General features: G+C 37.6%; 1 protein-coding gene across 5 annotated transcripts in view; it reads left to right on the top strand.

Annotated features, from left to right (window-relative positions):
• Positions 1 to 22,772, top strand: part of DMXL2 (Dmx like 2) — a 179,775-nt gene that overhangs the window by 127,830 nt on the left and 29,173 nt on the right. For all 5 annotated transcript variants that reach the window (XM_008016606.3, XM_008016604.3, XM_008016605.3 and 2 more), the window contains exons 20-26: positions 1,847 to 2,016; positions 4,964 to 5,061; positions 5,474 to 5,639; positions 13,506 to 13,770; positions 18,068 to 19,149; positions 19,555 to 19,746; positions 21,367 to 21,443. In XM_008016606.3, coding sequence (XP_008014797.2) covers positions 1,847 to 2,016; positions 4,964 to 5,061; positions 5,474 to 5,639; positions 13,506 to 13,770; positions 18,068 to 19,149; positions 19,555 to 19,746; positions 21,367 to 21,443 — 2,050 coding nt within the window. The remainder of the gene's footprint in view (positions 1 to 1,846; positions 2,017 to 4,963; positions 5,062 to 5,473; positions 5,640 to 13,505; positions 13,771 to 18,067; positions 19,150 to 19,554; positions 19,747 to 21,366; positions 21,444 to 22,772) is intronic.

The raw sequence follows: 22,772 nt of genomic DNA, 5'->3' as shown, positions 1-22,772 counted from the left end.
CAGTTTTCAGGGAAAAATTAAGTAGCCAGTATGTAGATAGAAAAGCTGAGAAGAGCAGAGGTAAACTGTAGAGAATAGCCTGCCATTGGTAGGTAAATAAAAAGAAGTGCCTGTTGGTGCCCCTGTTCTTTTTCTTCCCTAATAACGTTTTTCACTTCTGCAAGTTTTCAAATACATTCACTGCTCTTAATCTTGCTTTCTGAACCTAATTCTTCTGACATGTCTGTGTGTATTTTTGTTTTGTTTCTTCTTATACCAAAATTTTAATTAATTTAAGGATACAGAATGTAATATGCTATATATTATTTTATATTATAAATTTTGTATCAGCAAATTATGCATTTTGTGTTGCTGTATATTACTTTCTAAAGCAGAATTTCAATTATATGATGCAGTAATTCTCTCTTACAGCAGAGATTTAAATAGTCAAAAAATTAGTCTGTCTTTCAGGTTATTAAAAACTAAATTGATTTTATTAATTTTGTCTGGTGTTTTCCCCTAAATTTATAGTGGCAGCCAAGACATGTTGCATTAGTTTTGTGGTATGATTACAAACACAGTTGTTATATGAGTGTTGGCAATGGGAAATTTAAGAGAGTTAAGATTGTTATTCAAAATAATAATAGTTTTTTGTTTTTTACTTTCTAAAGGAATTATAGTGAAGCAATAATTATTAGAAAAGCTTTAGACTGCATACAAAATCTGTATAGTAGTTGATAATGAAAAAAATTATGTGTAACAATATTGATACTTAATAGCACTGAGAGGCCTGTGTTGTAATGTGACTTTCATTGACCTCAGACATTTCTTTATTTCTAAAATGAGTTCATAGAGATGGCTACTTGGACTAGTTTGGCTTCTTTCCAAGGCTTCCCAGAGTTCTTCCCAGCATTCCCATTATTCATTACCATTCTGCATGGTTCACATTCATTATGTTGTGTTTTTACCTGCTCTAAGTCGAATTTCAGTAAGAGTAAGAGTGTTATTAATAATTGAACTGTTGATAAATCCATTAGTACTTGGAAGTCTAATAGCATCAGTAAAGATTTTGTTGCCTCTACAAATAGCCTAGATCTCTGTCAGTCTTCTCCCGGGGGAAAAAAAAAACCCCAAAACAAAAAACAATGTTCATCAAAAAGCATCAGTATTAGGCACTTTAAACTACTTTTAACTGAAGGCACTAAAAACAGAGGAATGTACATCATGATTGCAACTTACCCTTATTATTTTCTGGAACTCTCATGAAGTTTAGAGCTTGCTTTGAAGTGATATTTAGCTCCATGGGTAGAGAGAAGAATGGGGTAGTGGTGCTAGAATCGACATCCAGGCCAGTGAGCCAAGTGCTTTTGACTTGAACGAAGCTTTCACCATGCTTTCCTTCCCCTGGGCTCTTGTCGGGGACAACACACCTTGTGTCCTCTTGGGCAGGCCGGATTCACAGGTCCTTGTGACAGAGAAACCTGGAATCAGGCCTGGGCCCTGCACTCTTAGTTGTGTGAGCTTGGGCAGCTCTTACGACGTCTTGATAAATTTGGTGTGCCATATGTGTGAATGGCCTGATATTCAAATATTTTTATTTCTAATGATTAAGTTTTAGTGTCCCTATTTTTGTAGGGGAAACAAAAACAAATGTTTGGGGAAAAAGATTTGGATTTTGTGTATCACATTATTGATCTTGTATTCAGAAACTTATAGTATAAAGTCCTGAATCGATGACAGACTGCCTTTCATTCTTTCTTTCTGCTTCAAAATTCTTTCTAAAACGAATGCGTATGTGACTGCATGAAAAGTTGTTTTTCTTATTTGATACAATTATGAAGGTTATTATTTTATATTTCCAATTTAGGTGTGTCTACATGCCATTTTGCCTGGGCTTTTCATTCTGAGGCTGAAGAAGAACTAATTAATATGATTCCAGCAATTCAGAGAGGGGACCCCCAGTGGTCTGAATTAAGAGCTATGGGAATAGGGTGGTGGGTGAGGAACATTAACACGCTTCGAAGATGCATTGAAAAGGTAACTTTTTTTTTAGTGGATTTTGAGTTATATTAAAAAAAAAAACTTTTCCTAAAGAAAAAAGATACTATCTCCCAGAAAACCTGTAGTGGGAAATTTGTTTGTCTATCTTGAGGTCTTGAGATATATATATATATATATATATATATTTTTTTTTTTTTTTTGGAGATGGAATTTCGCTCTTATCGCCTAGGCTGGAGTGCAATGGCATGATCTTGGCTCACTACAACCTCTGCCTCCTGGGTTCAAGTGATTTTCCTGCCTCAGCCTCCCGAGTAACTGGGACTACAGGCATGTGCCACCACACTCAGCTAATTTTTGTATTTTTAGTAGAGACAGGGTTTCACCCATGTTGGCCAGGATGGTCTCGAATCCCTGACCTCAGGCTATCTGCCCTCCTCGGCCTCCCAAATGGCTGGGATTACAGACGTGAGCCACTATGACTGGTGAGACTTTTTAAAATAAAGTTTTAAAGGTTACAAAAACTTGACCTTCATAAAACATCCATGCAGTATGATATTGTGTCTTTCTATATAGGCTGAATTTATAATATATCCGTGGAATAATAATATTTTCTGTTATTAATTGAGGTGTGCTGTAGTTTAAGAAAATGCAAAAATCTAAATTTAGAAAGTAAACTTGAGTTCTTGTTTGTTATTTACATTGCAAATTAAACTTTTTATACAAAGGACTCTCTGCATCACTAGTTTAATAAGTAGCAAACGTTCTTTGCACGCTTGAAATCTCATTGGATAAAAACAGTTTTGATTTGTGTGTACTTGAAGAACATATCTGTGGCAGCAAGTGAAATGGCTATAAAAGTTTTTAGGGCAGGTTTTTGGAGTCAGTTTTCTGGTAGATTTCTTTTAGGAAAAAAAAAATCAGTTCAGCTCTCTACCAGGTTTGGTGCCAGTTGCTTTTCATAAATAATTCCATGTTATGTTCTAATCAACCCCATGTCATCATTTCCATTTTACACATAATGGAACTAAGATTCAGAGAGGCTGGGTAACAAGCCCAAACTCCAGTCATTTATAAATGTTAGATTTAGCCTGTGCCCTTTCTACTTTAGCAGGATTAGGAAAGTGGAATTCTCATTCATATTTTCCTTTTAGTCCTTTGGAATTCCCTGGAGTACAATCAGTGGTACTATATTTGTGAAGTATGAATTTGTTTCTCTGAAGGATGCCAAGACCTTTTCCTGATTAATTCGTTAATAGTAGTTCCCCAAAGAAGACTCACCTGGTAAACTTATGTAGAATGCATATTCTCCATCTCATAACCAGAGATTTTAATTTGGTAGGTTAGTGGTGAGGCTGAGGTTTCTTCATCTTAATCAGCATCCCATGATTCTGGTGTGTATGGTTGTCAGATCACAGTTTTAAATGTGAGTCTAAAAGTATTATTTTTCTGTTACATGTAAGGCTACCAACAAAATACCAGTATTTTCTTTTCTAAAATAAGCACAGATATAAGAAGGAATTCATTCCTGCACCAACTAAAAAATGTGATTTCTGATGTACAGGAAAAGTTAATTGTTAAAGAATATAAATGATGCAGTATCTACATTAAATTTTTTATATTCCAAAGCACTGGATAAAAGAGGACATATTTTATCTGAATTGTTTCAGATGTATCCCACAAAGATTTTACTTCTTGTCAACATGTGTCTTGTCATTACAATTATCTGTGATAATATACATATGATTTATTTCCGCAAGTAATTTATTTCTTAAAATTAAATCAAAGGGATATGTACATTTTCTGCCTTGAAATGTGTATTATAAATGAGCTGAATACAAATAAAATTCTTCTAAAACTGATGGAGCATATTGAAGCACTAAGTTAAATGATAGGGGGCAGAGAACACAATTAAAAGGGGGAAGGGAAAAGAGTATTGAGAGTAAAACATTTTCTTTTTTTCCTTTCTTTTTTTTTTTTGAGATGGAGTCTCACTCTGTCACCCAGGCTGGAGTGCAGTGGCGTGATCTTGGCTCACTGCAACCGCTTCCTCCCGGGTTGAAGCAATTCTCCCACCCAGCCTCCGAGTAGCTGGGACTACAGGTGTGCGCCACCATGCCTGGCTAATTTTTGTATTATTAGTAGAGACGGGGTTTCACCACGTTGGCCAGACTTCCCTCGAACTCCTGACCTCAAGTGATCTGCCTGTCTCAGCCTCCCAGAATGCTGGGATTACAGGCATGAACCACTGTGCCCGACCCAAGAGTAAAGCATTTTCGTGATGTAATTTTAGGTGTCTTTTCCCTTTTTCCCATACCTTAGTATTATAGCTTCCTGCTTTGCCATCAGTGTGAGCTAATTAATAAAATGTCCACTGTTTTTCTGTCAGTATGCCTTTCAGCTTAATGATTTGCAGAGGCTGTATCTCAGCATCCTGGAAAAATCAGATATGGCCTATATGCTCTTATGTTTAAGACAGTACGATTACATACAGTATAACATGTTGAATTTTCAAGAAAAAACTCACATCTATTGAATATTCTGCCTTCTTTATTGCTTTCTATGTTAGTTTCAGTTCTATGTGGGTTCTATTCCCTTTTCTAACCCTTACTGTGTGACTGTAGGCAATTCACTTAACCTTTCTGTCTCAGTCACTTCATCTGTAAAATGGGAATAATGATAGAGCCTCATGGTTTGTAGTGATGCAATAAGATAACAAAAGGTACATAGACTCGTGCCCAGTACATGGTAAATAGTCAATAAGTGCTGGCTGTAATTATGATTTTTACCATAATTACTGGCTTGCAAATGGTTATCTCTAGGAGCGTGTATTAATAGTATAACCTACTGAAGACTGTGAAACAGAACCAACTTTTTCTGTCTCTGCAGTTTCTGTCAGCCGTGGAAGTAGCAGGGAAACATTGTTGATTAATTGATTGTAATTCTTTTGTCAAATTATTAATTTAATATTTAATTTATCATTTAGGTTGCCAAAGCTTCTTTTCAAAGGAACAATGATGCCTTAGATGCTGCACTATTCTACCTTTCAATGAAGAAGAAAGCAGTAGTGTGGGGTCTGTTTAGGTAAGTTGCCTTGACACTTAATATGATTCAACAGAATGAAGATTGTGCTGTGAGTAAGAAACCTAATGCTTTTGAAAATAAGTAGGTGTATGAGCTTCATCAAATCAACTTCTATGCGACTTGGTTCCTTTAGCTGAAAAAAAGGGTAAAATATATTTTCAGCTTAATCTAAGGGGTGGGATGTTTTAAAAGTTGATAAAAGCACTTTGCAAAGTAAAAAATGCTTTCGTTTCCTAGTTATGTATACATAAGGCGTTGACATTCCTTGTTAGAAGAAGTGAAGAGATGCTTGATAACAAATGCCTGTTCTTCTTTTAGATTTATGTTTGAGGTTTTTATTTTATATTTTTATACATTTTGTAGAACATTTTAAATTTGGTTTAACCACTTTATGTTTCTGCTTGGTTCCCAGGTCACAGCATGATGAAAAAATGACAACATTTTTCAGCCACAACTTTAATGAAGATAGATGGCGAAAAGCTGCTTTGAAAAATGCTTTTTCCTTACTTGGAAAACAACGCTTTGAACAATCCGCTGCTTTTTTCTTGCTAGCGGGTTCGTTGAAAGATGCCATAGAGGTATAAATAAGAAAACACACTATATAATACTTGTAAAAGATTGAAAACCTGAGAAGGTTGTAGAGGAGATTGTAACTTTTGGTCATACGTTTGTAAGGACACAGAATAACTACAAAGGTTGCTGTACTTAAAATAGTGGCCCTGTGGTAAAGGAAAATATGAATAAATTCAAGGGAGAAACAAATGAAAAATTTCAGGCTGGGCATGGTGGCTCTTGCCTATAATCCCAGCTCTTTGGGAGGCCGAGGAGGGTGGATCACCTGAGGTCAGGAGTTCAAGACCAGCCTGGCCAACATGGCAAAACTCTGTCTTCACTAAAAATACAAAAATTATCCAGGTGTGGTGGCACACACCTATTGTCCCAGCTACTTGGGAGGCTGAGGCAAGAGAATCACTTGAACCTGAGAGCAGAGGTTGCAGTGAGGTGAGATTGCGACACTGCACTCCAGCCTGGATGACAGAGTGAGACTCCATCTCAAAAAGAAAAAAAGAAAAATTTCATATATGGCACATTGCATTTCAAGACTATGTGTAACATGTATGAAAAAAATGCTGAAAAACAGTTTATGAATGTCGTCTTCCCGACCATCTTGTGATTCTGAACTATTTAAAGTATGTAGGTCACAACCTCCTTATTCTGTGCAGAAAGGCAGATACATTAAGCTGTTCTCTTTTTGTTAATGAAATTCATAAATAAGGAACTGAAACTGCAGTTTGTACTGTTTTATAATATTTTATAATATTAGAATATTATATTAAAAATGATGTGAGGAGGTAAAACTTCCCATTTTTTGATATGTAATCCTAGCAGCTAATTATGACAGTAATTACAGATGTTTCTGTTTACTTCTGGTATCTTCCTCTTAGATTACTTACTGTCATGTACAATATGAACAGGTAAAGGGCAAATACAATTGGAAATAATACGTGATAGAAAAATATTCAATTAAGTGAAAGTAGTATTTTAAATTTAGAATTAGTCGTTTTTTTTTTTTTTTTTTTTTTACAATTATTCCAGGCATATGAGTTGCTTTTTTAAAATAACAAAAAATAGAACATTGTTTTATTTTTTATACTCGGTTTTGCTGTTGATAATTCTGATGTAATTGTTCATCCTTGTTTCTCCATAGGTTATTTTCTTTCTTTCTTTTTTTATTGTACTTTTAAGTTCTAGGGTACATGTGCACAACATGCAGGTTTGTTACATATGTACACATGTGCCATGTTGGTGTGCTGCACCCATTAACTCATCATTTACATTAGGTTTATCTCCTAATGCTATCCCTTCCCCTCCCTCCTCTCCACAATAGGACCCGGTGTGTGATGATCCCCTTCCTGTGTCCAAGTAATCTCATTGTTCAATTCCCACCTATGAGTGAGAACATGCAGTATTTGGTTTTCTGTTCTTGTGATAGTTTGCTGAGAATGATGGTTTCCAGCTGCATCAATGTCCCTACAAAGGACACGAACTCATCCTTTTTTATGCCTGCATAGTATTCCATGGTGTATATGTGCCACATTTTCTTAATCCAGTCTGTCACTGATGGACATTTGGGTTGATTCCAAGTCTTTGCTGTTGCGAATAGTGCCACAATAAACATACATGTGCATGTGTCTTTATAGCAGCATGACTTATAATCCTTTGGGTATATCCCCAGTAATGGGATGGCTGGGTCAAATGGTATTTCTAGTTCTAGATCCTTGAGGAATCGCCACACTGTTTTCCACAATGTTTGAACTAGTTTACAATCCCACCAACAGTGTAAAAGTGTTCCTATTTCTCCACATCCTCTCCAGCACCTGTTGTTTCCTGACTTTTTAATGATTGCCATTCTAACAGGTGTCAGATGGTATCTCATTGTGGTTTTGATTTGCATTTCTGTGATGGCGAGTGATGATGAGCATTTTTTCATGTGTCTATAGGCTGTCTGAATGTCTTCTTTTGAGAAGTGTCTGTTCATATCCTTTGCCCACTTTTTGATGGGGTTGTTTGTTTTTTTCTTGTAAATTTGATTGAGTTCTTTATGGGTTCTGGTTATTGGCCCTTTGTCAGATGAGTAGATTGCAAACATTTTCTTCCATTCTGTAGGTTGCCTATTCACTCTGATGGTAGTTTCTTTTGCTGTGCAGAAGCTCTTTAGTTTAATTAGATCCCATTTGTCAATTTCGACTTTTGTTGCCGTTGCTTTTGGTGCTTTAGACATGAAGTCCTTGCCCATGCCTATGTCCTGAATGGTATTACCTAGGTTTTCTTCTAGGGTTTTTATGGTTTTAGGTCTAACATTTAAGTCTCTAATCCATCTTGAATTAATTTTCGTATAAGGAGTAAGGAAAGGATCCAGTTTCAGCTTTCTACTTATGGCTAGCCAATTTTCCCAGCACCATTTATTAAATAGGGAATCCTTTCCCCATTTCTTGTTTTTGTCAGGTTTTTCAAAGATCAGATGGTTGTAGATGTGTGGTATTATTTCTGAGGACTCTGTTCTGTTCCATTGGTCTGTATCTCTGTTTTGGTACCAGTACCATGCTGTTTTGGTTACTGTAGCCTTGTAGTATAGTTTAAAGTCAGGTAGCGTGATGCCTCCAGCTTTGTTCTTTTGGCTTAGGATTGTCTTGGCAATGCAGGGCCTTTTTTGGTTCCATATGAACTTTAAAGCATTTTTTTCCAATTATGTGAAGAAAGTCATTGGTAGCTTAATGGGGATGGCATTGAATCTATAAATTACCTTGGGCAGTATGGCCATTTTCACAATATTGATTCTTCCTGTCCATGAGCATGGTACGTTCTTCCATTTGTTTGTGTCCTCTTTTATTTCATTGAGCAGTGGTTTGTAGTTCTCCTTGAAGAGGTCCTTTACATCCCTTGTAAGTTGAATTCCTAGGTATTTTATTCTCTTTGAAGCAGTTGTGAATGGGAGTTCATTCATGATTTGGCTCTCTGTTTGTCTGTTAGTGGTGTATAAGAATGCTAGTGATTTTTGCACATTGATTTTGTATCCTGAGACTTTGCTGAAGTTGCTTATCAGCTTAAGGAGATTTTGGGCTGAGACAATGGGGTTTTCTAAATATACAATCATGTCATCTGCAAACAGGGACAATTTGACTTCTTCTTTTCCTAACTGAATCCCCTTGATTTCTTTCTCTTGCCTGATTGCCCTAGCCAGAACTTCCAACACTATGTTGAATAGGAGTGGTGAGAGAGGGCATCCCTGTCTTGTGCCAGTTTTCAACGGGAATGCTTCCAGTTTATGCCCATTCAGTATGATATTGGCTGTGGGTTTGTCATAAATAGCTCTTATTATTTTGAGATACGTTCCATCACTATCGAATTTATTGAGAGTTTTTAGCATGAAGGGATGTTGAATATTGTCAAAGGCCTTTTCTGCATCTATTGAGATAATCATGTGGTTTTTGTCTTTGGTTCTGTTTATACGCTGGATTACGTTTATTGATTTACATATGTTGAACCAGCCTTGCATCCCAGGGATGAAGCCCACTTGATTATGGTGGATAAGCTTTTTGATGTGCTACTGGATTCGGTTTGCCAGTGTTTTATTGAGAATTTTAGCATCGATGTTCATCAGGGATATTGGTCTAAAATTCTCTTTTTTTGTTGTATCTCTGTCAGGCTTTGGTATCAGAATGATGTTGGCCTCATAAAATGAGATAGGGAGGATTCCCTCTTTTTCTGTTGATTGAAATAGTTTCAGAAGGAATGGTACCAGCTCCTCCTTGTAACTCTGGTAGAGTTCGGCTGTGAATCCGTCTGATCCTGGACTTTTTTTCATTGGTAGGCTATTAATTAATTGCCTCAATTTCAGAGCCTGCTATTGGTCTGTTCAGGGATTCAACTTCTTCCTGGTTTAGTCTTGGGAGAGTGTAAATGTCCAGGAAATTATCAATTTCTTCTAGGTTTTCTAGTTTATTTGCATAGGGGTGTTTATAGTATTCTCTGATGGTAGTTTGTATTTCTGTGGGGTCGGTGGTGATATACCCTTTATCATTTTTTATTGCATCTATTTGATTCTTCTCTCTTTTCTTCTGTATTAGTCTTGCTAGCGGTCTATCAATTTTGTTGATCTTTTCAAAAAACCAGCTCCTGGATTCATTGATATTTTTGGAGGGTTTTTTGTGTCTCTATCTCCTTCAGTTCTGCTCTGATCTTAGTTATTTCTTGCCTTCTGCTAGCTTTTGAATGTGTTTGCTCTTGCTTCTCTAATTCTTTTAATTGTGATGCTAGGGTGTCAATTTTAGTTCTTTCCTGCTTTCTCTTGTGGGCATTTAGTGCTATAAATTTCACTCTACACACTGCTTTAAATGTGTCCCAGAGATTCTGGTATGTTGTATCTTTGTTCTCATTGGTTTCAAAGAACATCTTTACTTCTGCCTTCATTTCGTTATGTACCCAGTAGTCATTCAGGAGCAGGTTGTTCAGTTTCCATGTAGTTGAGCGGTTTTGATTGAGTTTCTTAGTCCTGAGTTCTAGTTTGATTGCACTGTGGTCTGAGAGACAGTTTGTTATAATTTCTGTTCTTTTACATTTGCTGAGGAGTGCTTTACTTCCAACTATGTGGTCAGTTTTGGAATAAGTGTGATGTGGTGCTGAGAAGAATGTATATTCTGTTGATTTGGGGTGGAGAGTTCTGTAGATGTCTATTAGGTCTGCTTGCTGCATAGTTAAGTTCAGTTCCTGGATATCCTTGTTAACTTTCTGTCTCGTTGATCTGTCTAATGTTGACAGTGGGGTGTTAAAGTCTCCCATTATTGTTGTATGGGAGTCTAAATCTCTTTGTAAGTCTCTAAGGACTTGCTTTATGAATCTGGGTGCTCCTGTATTGGGTGCATATATATTTAGGATAGTTAGCTCTTCCTGATGAATTGATCCCTTTACCATTATGTAATGGCCTTCTTTGTCTCCTTTGATCTTTGATGGTTTAAAGTCTGTTTTATCAGAGACTAGGATTACCACCCCTGCTTTTTTTTGTTTTCCATTTGCTTGGTAGATCTTCCTCCATCCCTTTATTTTGAGCTTGCATGTGTGTCTGCATGTGAGATCGGTCTCCTGAATACAGCATACTGATAGGTCTTGACTCTTTATCCAGTTTGCCCATCTGTGTCTTTTATTTGGACTATTTAGTCCATTTACATTTAAGGTTAATATTGTTATGTATGAACTTGATCCTGTGATTATGATATTAGCTGGTTATTTTGGTCGCTAGTTGATGCAGTTTCTTCCTAGCATCGATGGACTTTACATTTTGACATGTTTTTGCAATGGAGGGTACCTGTTGTTCCTTTCCATGTTTAGTGTTTCCTTCAAGGATCTCTTGTAGGGCAGGACTGGTGGTGACAAAATCTCTAAGCATTTGCTTGTCTGTAAAGGATTTTATTTCTCCTTCAGTTATGAAACTTAGTTTGACTGGATATGAACTTCTGGGTTTAAAATTCTTTTCTTTAAGAATGTTGAATATTGGCCCCCACTCTCTTCTGGCTTGGAGAGTTTCTGCTGAGAGTCTGCTGTTAGTCTGATGGGCTTCCCTTTGTGGGTAACCCGACCTTTCTCTCTGGCTGCCCTTAACATTTTTTCCTTCATTTCAACTTTGGTGAATCTGACAATTATGTGTCTTGGAGTTGCTCTTCTTGAGGAGTATCTTTGTGGCATTCTCTGTATTTCCTGAATTTGAATGTTGGCCTGCCTTACTAGGTTGGGGAAGTTCTCCTGGATGATATCCTGCAGAGTGTTTTCCACCTCGGTTCCATTTTATCCATCACTTTCAGGCACACCAATCAGATGTAGATTTGGTCTTTTCACATAATCCCATATTTCTTGGAGGCTTTGTTCATTTATTTTTACTCTTTTTTTCTCTACACTTCTCTTCTCGCTTCATTTCATTCATTTGATCTTCAATTGCTGATACTCTTTCTTCCAGTTGATCGAGTCGGTTACTGAAGCTTGTGCATTTGTCACGTAGTTCTCGTGTTATGGTTTTCATCTCTATCAGTTCTTTTAAGGTCTTCTCTGCATTGATTAGTTATCCATTCATCCATTCTTTTTTCAACATTTTCAGTTTCTTTGCGCTGGTTATGTAGTTCCTCCTTTAGCTATGAGAAGTTTGATCAATTGAACCCTTCTTCTCTCAACTCGTCAAAGTCATTCTCCGTCCATATTTGTTCCCTTGCTGGCGATGAGCTGCGTTCCTTTGGAGGGGGAGATGCGTTGTGATTTTTTGAATTTCCAGCTTTTCTGCAGTGCTTTTCCCCCATCTTTGTGGTTTTATCTGCCTTTGGTCTTTGATAATAGTGATGTACTGATGGGGTTTTGGTTGGGTGTCCTTTCTGTTTGTTAGTTTTCCTTCTAACAGGACCCTCAGCGGTAGGTCTGTTGGAGTTTGCTTGAGGTTCACTCCAGACCCTGTTTGCCTGGGTATCAGCAGCGGAGGCTGCAGAAGATAGAATATTGCTGAACAGCAAGTGTTGCTGTCTGATTCTTGTTCTGGAAACTTCGTCTCAGGGGTGTACCCCACCGTGTGAGGTGTGAGGTGTTGGTCTGCACCTAGTGGGGGATGTCTCCCAGTTAGGCTACTCGGGGGTCAGGGACCCACTTGAGCAGGCTGTCTGTCGTTTCCAGATCTCAGCCTCCGTGCTGGGAGATCCACTGCTGTCTTCAAAGCTGTCAGACAGGGGCATTTACCTCTGCGGAGGTTTCTGCTGCTTTTTGTTTAGCTATGCCCTGTCCCCAGAGGAGGAATCTACAGAGGCAGGCCAGCCTCCTTGAGCTATGGTCGGCTCCACCCAATTCAAGCTTCCTGGCGACTTTGATTACCTACTTAAGCCTCAGCAATGGCGGGCGCCCCTCCCCTAGCCTCACTGCCACCTTGCAGTTAGATCTCAGACTGCTGTGCTAGCAATGAGGGAGGCTCTGTGGGCATGGGACCCTCTGGTCCAGGTGTGGGATATAATCTCCTGGTGTGCCGTTTGCTAAGACCCTTGGTAAAGCGCAGTATTAGGGTGGGAGTTACCTGATTTTCCAGGTGTTGTGTGTCTCAATTTCCTTTGGCTAGGAAAAGGAGTTCCCTTCCTGCTTGCGCTTCCCACGTGAGGTGATGCCTCGCCCTGCTTCAGCTCTCTCTGGTCGGGCTGCACCCGCAGACCAGCGCCAACTGTCCCACATGCCCCAGTGAGATGAACCCGGTACCTCAGTTGAAAATGCAGAAATCACCCGTCTTCTGTGTTACTCATGCTGGGAGCTGGGGGCTGGAGCTGTTCCTATTCGGCCATCTTGGGCGCCGATTATCAATACTTAAGATTTTAAAATTGGAAGTTTAGCTTAGAAGATATTCAAGCAAAGACAAGTGTTGACTGAGAGATGCTCATATTGCCTGAATGACCTCAAATGCTCAGAACTGGTAGTTGCATTAGCATATAGGCTCCCAGAGACTATGAATAGAACATGTGGCTTTATTTCATAAGTTATTTACTATTTAAATATGAGGCAGATAGTAATAATTATGTTTATGCAGAAATATATTTGGAAATTAAGAGGAAGTGGTATATAAATTCTAGTGTCGTATGTAGTATTTACTTTAAAAATGAATGTTATTTAAATTGATCTAAGTCTGAGATGGTATTAATATACTTTGTTTCATGCTTATTTTATAAATGATCTGTCTAGTTTGGAAGCTACTAAGTTGCAACCTGTTACTCTTTTTGCTATTCCTTAATTTCCTATCAATCATTTAATTACCCTTCACTGTCTCTTCCCCCACCATGAGAATATAAATGGTAGATAATTTCAGGGTATTGATGGGATATTTCGTCTCTCTAATTATCATTAAATAAGATAAGTATTAAAATTTAAATTTGCAGGTATGTCTTGAAAAAATGGAAGATATTCAGCTAGCCATGGTTATTGCCCGTTTGTATGAATCTGAATTTGAGACTTCATCCACTTATATATCCATCCTAAATCAGAAGATTTTGGGTTGCCAAAAGGATGGCTCAGGATTCAGTTGCAAAAGATTACATCCTGATCCTTTCCTGCGTAGTCTTGCCTATTGGGTAATGAAAGATTACACCCGAGCCTTGGACACATTACTGGAACAAACACCAAAGGAGGATGATGAACATCAAGGTAGGACATTTTGTGGATTTCTTTTTTTAACTTTGAGAATTTATTATTAAAATTTCTTGTGTGGCTAAAGGATTAGATAGGATTACCATCCTATTCTAATTACATATATATTTAACAAGCATACAAAAACTTTATGCCTCTGTGGTAAATTTTCTTTTTTCCTTGTTGTCCTAAATAATTTAGATATTACAAGCACTTAAGGATATTTATCAGCATTGTTTGCAATAATTTGAAAGGAATGGAACATTTTAAGTTTTTGTCAGTAGAATAGTTAAATACATTTTAATATATCCACATATAGAATCAGTGTGTCATTAAAAATTGAGGTAGATAGATGTGTTAATATGTGCTGTATTTTTAAGTGAAAAAAGTAGGATGCACAGCAGTGTGGTTCTTGTTGCATTTGACATATATATGTTGTACACACATGCACCTGAATGTGCACACATGTTGTGTCTGCCTTCTCCATTTCCTTTGGTTGTTTCCTGAAACAAATCATAAGAAATGAAATACTGGTCATTGGTCACTGATTGCCTTTTGGCAATAAAAATGAGGAGATCCTTATCTTTGACTTTTGACAACTTGACCATGTGCCTTGGAGAGCATCTTTTTAGGTTGAATCTATCTGGGATTATTTGAGCACCCTGGACCTAGATGCCTATCTCTTTCCCAGGACTTGGGAATTTTGGGCTGTTACTTTATTTAATATGTTTTTCTCACCTTTTCCTTTTTCTTCTTCTGGAATGCCCATAATATGAATATTTGTTTACTTAATGGTGTCCCATAAATCCTTTAGGCATTCTTCATTTTTTTTTTTCCTGTTCCTCCTCATCCTCCTTCTTCCTCCTTCTTCTTCTTCTTCTTCTTCTTTTGTTTTTTTGGTCTGCCTGAGTTATTTCAAAAGACTTATCTTCAAGTTCAGAAATTCTTTTTCTGCTTGGTCTAGTCTGTTGTTGAAGCTCTTGATTATATTTTTTATTTCATTCATTGAATTTTTTACCTCTAGTATTTCTGTTTGGTTCTTTTGTATGATACCTTTCTTTTTGGTGAATTTCAAATTCACATCATGAATTCTTTTCCTGATTTCTTTTAGTTGTATATCTGTATTCTTTTGTATCTGAATGAGTTTCCTTAAGACTATGATTTCCTTAATAATTATTTTTCTGGCATTTCATATGTTTTCTTATAACTGGAGTCTATTACTGGAGAATTAGTATTTTCCTTTCCATTCTTTTTCTTTGGTGTCGTAGTTCCTTACTTTCTCATGGTTGGTGTGTTTCTACATTGATCCTATGCATCTGGTGGAAAAAGTTGCCTCATCTGATTTTATGGAGTAGGGTTTATAGGGAAAGACTTGTTATTATGAATAGGTCGTCAGGTGTTGGTGTGGTGGAGCGCATTGGTTAGATGGATACAGTAGTGTAGTCTCCACGTAGCTTCTTCAGCTGTAATCCACATTAGTGGCATTTGCAATCCTCTCAGTTGCCTAGGCTGAGTTTGCGGTGATGGTCAGGTAGCTTTGCCAGGATGGGCTTGCTGGGCAGTTTTGTCAGGTCGGGGTGCATATGTGCACACAATGGGTCAGCCAGCTTAGGGTCTGGTTGGCTGGGATTGGGGCCACAGGTCTATTACTCTGGCCAGGAGTGTGGGTACATGGTCACTTGGCCAGCCTGGAGGTGTGCCTGCCAGAAGCAGCCTGCAGGTCTGTTTCTCAGGCCACATATGTGGGCTTATGGCTACTCAGCTGGCCTGGGGTTTTGTCTGCTGGGAGTGGGGACAAGGCTGTTTCTCAGGCCCATGATACGATTGCATGGCTGCTCAGCTGGCCTGGAGGTGTTTCTGCAGGGTGTTGCCCATGGGTTATTTGTATACTTGTGATGCAGGTGCAGGGCTGCTCAGCTGTTCTGGGACTGTGTTGGCTGGGGTGACAGTCAGGCTGCTCCTCAGGCCTGAGGTGTGGGCATAAGGCTGCTCAGCTGGCATGGGGGCCTTTCTGCTAGGGGCCTATGGCGCTGTTTCTCCGGTCTGAGGCTGGTGCAAGGCTGTTCAACAGGCTAAGGGGTGTGCACACTGGGGGAAGCCTGCAGGGCTGTTTGACCAGGCTGGGATGTATCCACCAGGGATAGCCCACAGGGCCGTGGTAATGGGCTCTTGGCTGCTTGGCTGGCCTGGTGGTGTGCTGCCAGGGGCAGCCTGAAGGACTATTTCTCAGGCTTTGATTGCAGGCACAGGGCCTTTGGCAGGTCAGAACTCTGAGTTCAGGGAGCAGGGGTGCTGCAGGCTGTTTCTGAGGTCCTGAGTGTGGGCATGTAACTTCTTTGCTGGCCCGGGGCATATCAGCTGCTCATAGGCTTGGGGACGTCTCTCATTTGGGGGAGGGTATGTATGTAGTGGTTTGGCTGGCTCAAGGGCAGGTTCACCCTGGGCAAGACTGCCAGATTGTTTCTCTGACTAAAAGCGTGATGGTAGGGGTTGATTTCCCTGCCATGCAGGACCAAAGTCATAGCCAATCATGGACCTAGGCTCTGCATAGCTGGGATTGTAGCATTCAGCTACCCATGTGGGCTTGGAATGAAGATGGGGCCCCAGTGTTGGAGAAGTAAATGACTCCTGGCCCCCAGAGCAGTGCGCATGCCAGAGGTGACTGGTCTCAAGATAGTACTTTGCCGCAGCAGCTTGGCTCACTGGCGGTAGGTGGAGGGCACACACCTTATGCTCCTAATCTGGGGCAGTGCAGTTGCATGAATTTCTGATATCTCTCCAAACTGGACACAGGGTTTGCAAGTACTGTGGGATTCTTCTATTGTAAGGACTGTAGATGTTTGTGGTGGCCATGAGGGCTGGTGGGGATCTTCTGTTTACCTTTTCCCCTCTGCAATGAGAAGTTTTTCCTGACTGTGGGCAGATTCAGTCTGGGTAGGGGAGATAGGGCTGCAGAGGCTGGGTACATCCACATTGCTGTCCTAGGCTTGCAGTCACCACAGGTGCATCTCCACTCCCCTGCTGCACTGTAGTGCTTTCCCTTTGACATTCCAGTCAAATCTTAGCTGTTTATTCATTGCCTTGGTCCTTTCTTTTCGGAGGATGAATGCCAGGTGTGTCTAGTCAGCCATCTTGCTGACATCATTCTCTTGGTTTGTTTTTATGGATGCTCAGATTGTTCTGTCTTTCACAAATGGAGCTTCTTCAGGTTTCTGAATTCTTCTGGCATTATTTCTTGATAGTTTTCTTGATTTCTGGTATTACAGAATGTTTCAGGCTCATCTTGTACATTTCCTGCCCCAGACCTGGAAATGACCATTCCTCCAAAGCATTCTGCTTCCTTTTAGTGGGGAATAATATTTAGAAACTATAGTTTGGCACTGGGATCCTCATTGGTACTAATCTTGTCATAATTTCTAGACTATTGCAATGAATGGAATTAGGAAATTTTTTTTCCTTAAGAATTTAGGAGTTTACCCTGATATTTCTCATGCACACATAGATTATAGGGTTCTTTCTTCTTAGATGTCAAGTTTGTGTCTTATAATGAAATGCTTGAATTCTCATGGCATGAATGTAGTTATTTGCTATCTGTGTGCATATAAGTTTCAGAATAATAATACAGATATTTTTATAATATGATTCTGAGCATACTTTAAGCTTTTTTGCAGATTTTTTGGTTTTATGGTACATTCTGCTAAGGATGTACAGTCAAATTACTTGTTTTTAAGTCACTTTTTAGATTTCATCTCTGTGTGATTCCGCTACCAACTCGATAGATTGATTTGTTTAATTTTGCCTTTTGTGAATTGTGGTTTAGATTTGATTTTATTTTAAAATTATGTAAAATGTTGACATGGGGTTGAAATAAAATATATAAAACCAGTGTGTTTTCAGAGGAATCTAGCTTTTTTTCTCTGTTTTGCTCTCCCCTTTTAAGGAATCAATTAAAATTTTTTTGTGTTTGTCTTCCATTTAAAAAAGATAAGCCAATATGCATGGGTGTGTATTTGTATTTCCTCTTCACTGTCTTATATAGATAAAAGGTGGTTACTACATGTACTTTCTGCATCTTCTTTTTCTTAATGTATCCTGGACATCCCTCTATAGTGATGGGAATCACTCCATAGCATATTGGGAAATTCTTTTTATTTCAGCTGTACAGTTTTAATGATTGTATGTGCCATAGTTTAACCTATCGTAGGTTAATATTTACATGTTTTTTTTTGAAGAAATGCTGACGTATTTTATTGTTTTGTAATGTAAATACATATTAACATAATGCTTTGTGATTTTATCTCTTTGATTTCCATAGTTATCATCAAGTCTTGTAACCCGGTGGCATTTAGTTTTTATAACTACCTTCGAACTCATCCTTTGCTCATTCGAAGAAATCTTGCCTCCCCTGAAGGAACTTTGGCAACCTTAGGTCTCAAAACTGAGAAGAACTTTGTTGATAAAATTAACCTCATAGAAAGAAAATTATTCTTTACCACTGCAAATGCTCATTTTAAAGTTGGATGCCCTGTTTTAGCCTTGGAGGTACTCTCCAAAATTCCAAAAGTAACCAAAACATCTGCCTTATCTGCAAAAAAAGATCAGCCTGACTTCATTTCTCACAAGATGGATGAAGTACCTTCACAATCAAAAGCTCTGAGTGATGGCAGTGGAAGTTCTGGTATTGATTGGTCAAATGTAACTTCATCACAGTATGACTGGAGTCAGCCAGTAGTAAAAGTTGATGAGGAACCTCTTAATCTTGATTGGGGTGAAGATCACGACAGTGCCTTAGATGAAGAGGAAGAAGATGCTGTTGGTTTAGTGATGAAAAGTACAGATGCCAGGGAAAAAGATAAACAATCAGATCAGAAGGCCTCAGACCCTACCATGTTATTAACACCTCAGGAAGAGGATGGTCCTGAAGGTGATACTGAAGTTGATGTGATTGCTGAGCAACTAAAATTCAGAGCTTGTTTGAAGATCCTTATGACTGAATTAAGAACATTGGCTACAGGTTATGAAGTAGATGGAGGGAAACTCAGATTTCAACTCTATAACTGGCTTGAAAAGGAGATTGCTGCCTTACATGAGATATGTAATCATGAATCAGTTATTAAAGAATATTCCAGTAAGACATATTCCAAAGTAGAGAGTGATCTACTGGATCCGGAAGAAATGATAGACAAACCAGATATTGGTTCCTATGAGCGCCATCAAATAGAAAGAAGAAGATTGCAGGCCAAACGAGAGCATGCGGAAAGACGAAAGTTGTGGTTGCAGAAAAACCAAGATCTCCTGAGAGTGTTTCTCAGCTACTGTAGCCTTCATGGAGCCCAAGGTGGTGGTCTGGCTTCAGTAAGGATGGAACTCAAATTTTTGCTACAAGAATCACAACAGGTGTGAATATCACTTTTTTTCCAGTCTTGGTTATTTCAATAATTTCAGTAGCTCTTGCAGTTATAGCTATAAAGCTCTTTTACTACTTTTTACTAGTTAATCTAAATATGTTCAGCTCCTTTCTTTATAGGAGGCAGATATTTATACTCTATGTGGTCTTAGACTGAAGTTTTGATAACAAGGAGTAGGCTTAAAAGCTTGAGAGTATTCTTGTCTCATATTTCTCTTTATATACCATCTACATCTAGCATAGTACCTGGTACATACTGGGTACTCAATAAATTTGTGTAAAATTAGCGATCGAACATACTCCCTTTACACAATGTTTATCACCAGTATTTCTATCAGATAACTGATGAAATTTTTTTAACTACTTTGAAAAAAATAATTCACTATCACCCACAGGAAACTACAGTAAAGCAGCTCCAGTCTCCACTACCACTGCCTACCACCCTACCTCTGCTTTCAGCAAGTATTGCGTCAACAAAAACAGTCATAGCTAATCCTGTATTGTACTTAAATAATCACATCCATGATATACTTTATACTATTGTTCAGATGAAAACACCACCTCATCCCAGTATTGAAGATGTGAAGGTAATGTAAAGTTTATGATCATTTGATATTATACACACTGAGAAGGTAAATATGTTATACCTGTCTTTTAATTTGAACTTAGAGGAAATATTTTAATGTGCTCTTATGTGCTACCTTTCTCACTCCTGATCAGTTCAAGACTATTTGTCCAATGAATGTAATTTAAAAGCAAGTGTTCTTACTTCTGGAAATATTATTGTCTTCCTTTAAGACAGACAAATACTTTTGGCAATAAAACTAATTTTCTTGACAGTATTCTTGCCACTTAATATCCCTCTAGATCCTCCATTCCCCCTAAATGAACCATTAAGTTGGAAATATTTATGATTATTTGTTTACACGCCAAGATATTATGAAAATATAAGTTGGGGAGTATCTGGGAGGGAACTGTGATTGGTCACAAATGGTCCCAGAGAGAGTGTCCTTATTACTGTTTCCTTGGTGGTTGTGTTTATTGGAGGCAATAGTTAGAGGCAATCAGAGTTTCGGCAGTTACTATCGCAAACTATATTGATACCCTATGCCAAGATCTTAAAAACTGATACAGTCCAAGAAACACTAGGGAGCTTGGCAGGATCTGGGGAGCTGATCAGACTTCCACTGTCCCAGCCTAAGTGTATTTGTGCTATGCTTTTTCGAGTTCTAGTGGCTGACGCACAATTCAGATCCCTCGTTTTCTTATTTTGTATTTGTTTTGTTGGACAAGCACATTTAATCTCTGGCGGTACATTCTTCTAAAGGCCTGGTTATAACCAATTAGGGACTTCTCATCCATAGTATGAATTAACCTATATTAGTATTTTAGCAGAGATTATTTAAAGCATTTGTTATGTGAATAGGGACATGCAGAAAAGGCATAAAAAGCATATGAATTTGAAGTAAACATTTCTGGTTCCTAGAAATTTGGGTAAGGCTTTCAAAGAGTAATCTGTATAACATATGAAACTGTTTCTAAGGTCCCTTCAAATTTAAAGATTTTGTGAGTCTGAAAATATTGATTCAGTATAGCATTTCAGGGTGTTTTTTTTTTTTAATTATATGGAGAAATTTAAAACTTTCTAAATGTAAAATTCTAAGACTGTCATCAATTCATGAGTACCAAGTAAATTACTTACTTTCTGGAAAATTAGCTGTTTCACACAGTGATTGATACATTTACTAAAAAGATTTAATTCATTTTTATTGATAAGATCAAGTCTTTATTTTCAACAAGGTGAATTTCATGAGGCAAGCTTAAATAAAAGCTCTGAAAATTCTATTCTTATTTTGCTTCTGCTTTTTTTGGAATATTACTATTTAAGCTAGTAAGCTAGTTGTTAGGCTAGGACAAATCCCTGTAATACAAACATTAGCACTTTGCTCAGGGCCTGGTAAACAGCAGGCTCACAGTAAGTAAATGTTTGATTAAAATGTGTCTGAAACAATCAGCTTTGTTGTGGCATGTGTATAAAGGTGGGTGAGAGTTACTTTAGGAGATTTAAAGCAGAGTTAGTAGTCTCATCTAGGATTCAGTCTTATTTATGATGTTGCTAGGTTTCCTGGATGTTTTCTAATTTTTGAAATATTACTGTTGTGTAGAAATGTTAGTACAAAATGTAATTGTGGCTGTTTTGGTTTTAGGTGCACACACTTCATTCACTAGCAGCATCACTTTCTGCATCAATTTACCAAGCATTATGTGACAGTCATAGCTACAGGTAAAAAAAAAATCACCCAAAATAGTATTAATACAGCAAAAACAATTAAACTGTTCCAGAGTTATATTAAGTTTCTATTTCCTAGGGACTGAAAAATCCCTAAATATGACTGCCATGATATTTTAATAGATGAGAGAGAATCAGAAATAAAATAATTACTTGTTTAGTTATCACCTAGTAGTCACAGAGAAATAAAGTAACAAACAGTAAATGTAAATTACCATCATTACCATCTTTTTTGTTTTGAAGAAAGAAGAGTTTACTGTCCATAATAACTTATAATATGAAATTTTCCAATTGTTTTTCCTTAGAAACAATTTCTTTTTGTATTGGATTAGCAGCTATTTATTTAGCTAATTATCCATTGAAATAAAAATACTTTTGAAAACTGAAAAAGTACATTCCTAAAATGGAATTATTTAAATTACTTTTACCTACCCATTTACATATGATGTAAAAGTCTTTGGAAGTGATATCAATTAAAAGAAAGGGACTGAATTTTTCCTAATGTAAAATTGCCTTCATTAGTATGTACTTTGCATTTTAATGACTAGAGCAATATAAGTAGCAAGAAATTGAATCACTTGGAAAGATAACCTAGATTTAAATGAATTATGTTAATAAATGAAAAGTTTATAATAGTAGATTCACATTAAATTGATATTAAATGTATGTCTAGCTTTCTTTCTTGTAATGGTAGCAGCCTTTTGTGGGAGCATTTGGTATCAAGTAAAGAATTATCTATCAAAATGGCCGGTACTCTGATTGTAACCTAATTAAGGCTGTGTCTAAATAACTCGAAAGATTAGAAATGTAAATAAGGAAAGAAGTTGATTTAGTTGACTGTTGTCATCTAAATGATCAAAGATAACTTGTTTGATGTCAGTCACCATTAAAATGGCACCAAATGATAATGCAAATACATTGTTTTTAAATATGTATTTTCCGGTTGGTCAGCTATGATTTACTAGACTTAGCTTGACTTTCTGCTTTTATATTTTCCCCAGCTTCACAAAGATAGCAATTATAGAGAGGGAAGTAAATATTATTAAACAATATTTAGGGACATTTAGTTTCAGGTTTAGGTATTTCTAAAATATGATTCTCCAGGTTTTAGTTCATATTTTAATTTAGAGTTAAGCTTGCACAACTTTTGAGAAAAGAAATGCAACCCACTAGTACCCTGAAACTTTCTGCCTACTATATCCTAGTACCAACAGTAGTCTCCTTACCTCAGACTTTGTAAAAACACAGAATAAAAATTACTGCAAATAGAAAAGATTTTAAAGTATTAAAGTGGCATCTGGAGAAAATTCTAAAGGAATAAAT

Source organism: Chlorocebus sabaeus, chromosome 26 (genome assembly GCF_047675955.1).
Source record: "Chlorocebus sabaeus isolate Y175 chromosome 26, mChlSab1.0.hap1, whole genome shotgun sequence".
In the NCBI taxonomy this organism is placed as follows: Eukaryota; Metazoa; Chordata; class Mammalia; order Primates; family Cercopithecidae; genus Chlorocebus; species Chlorocebus sabaeus.
This window is presented reverse-complemented; position numbering and strand designations above follow the sequence as displayed.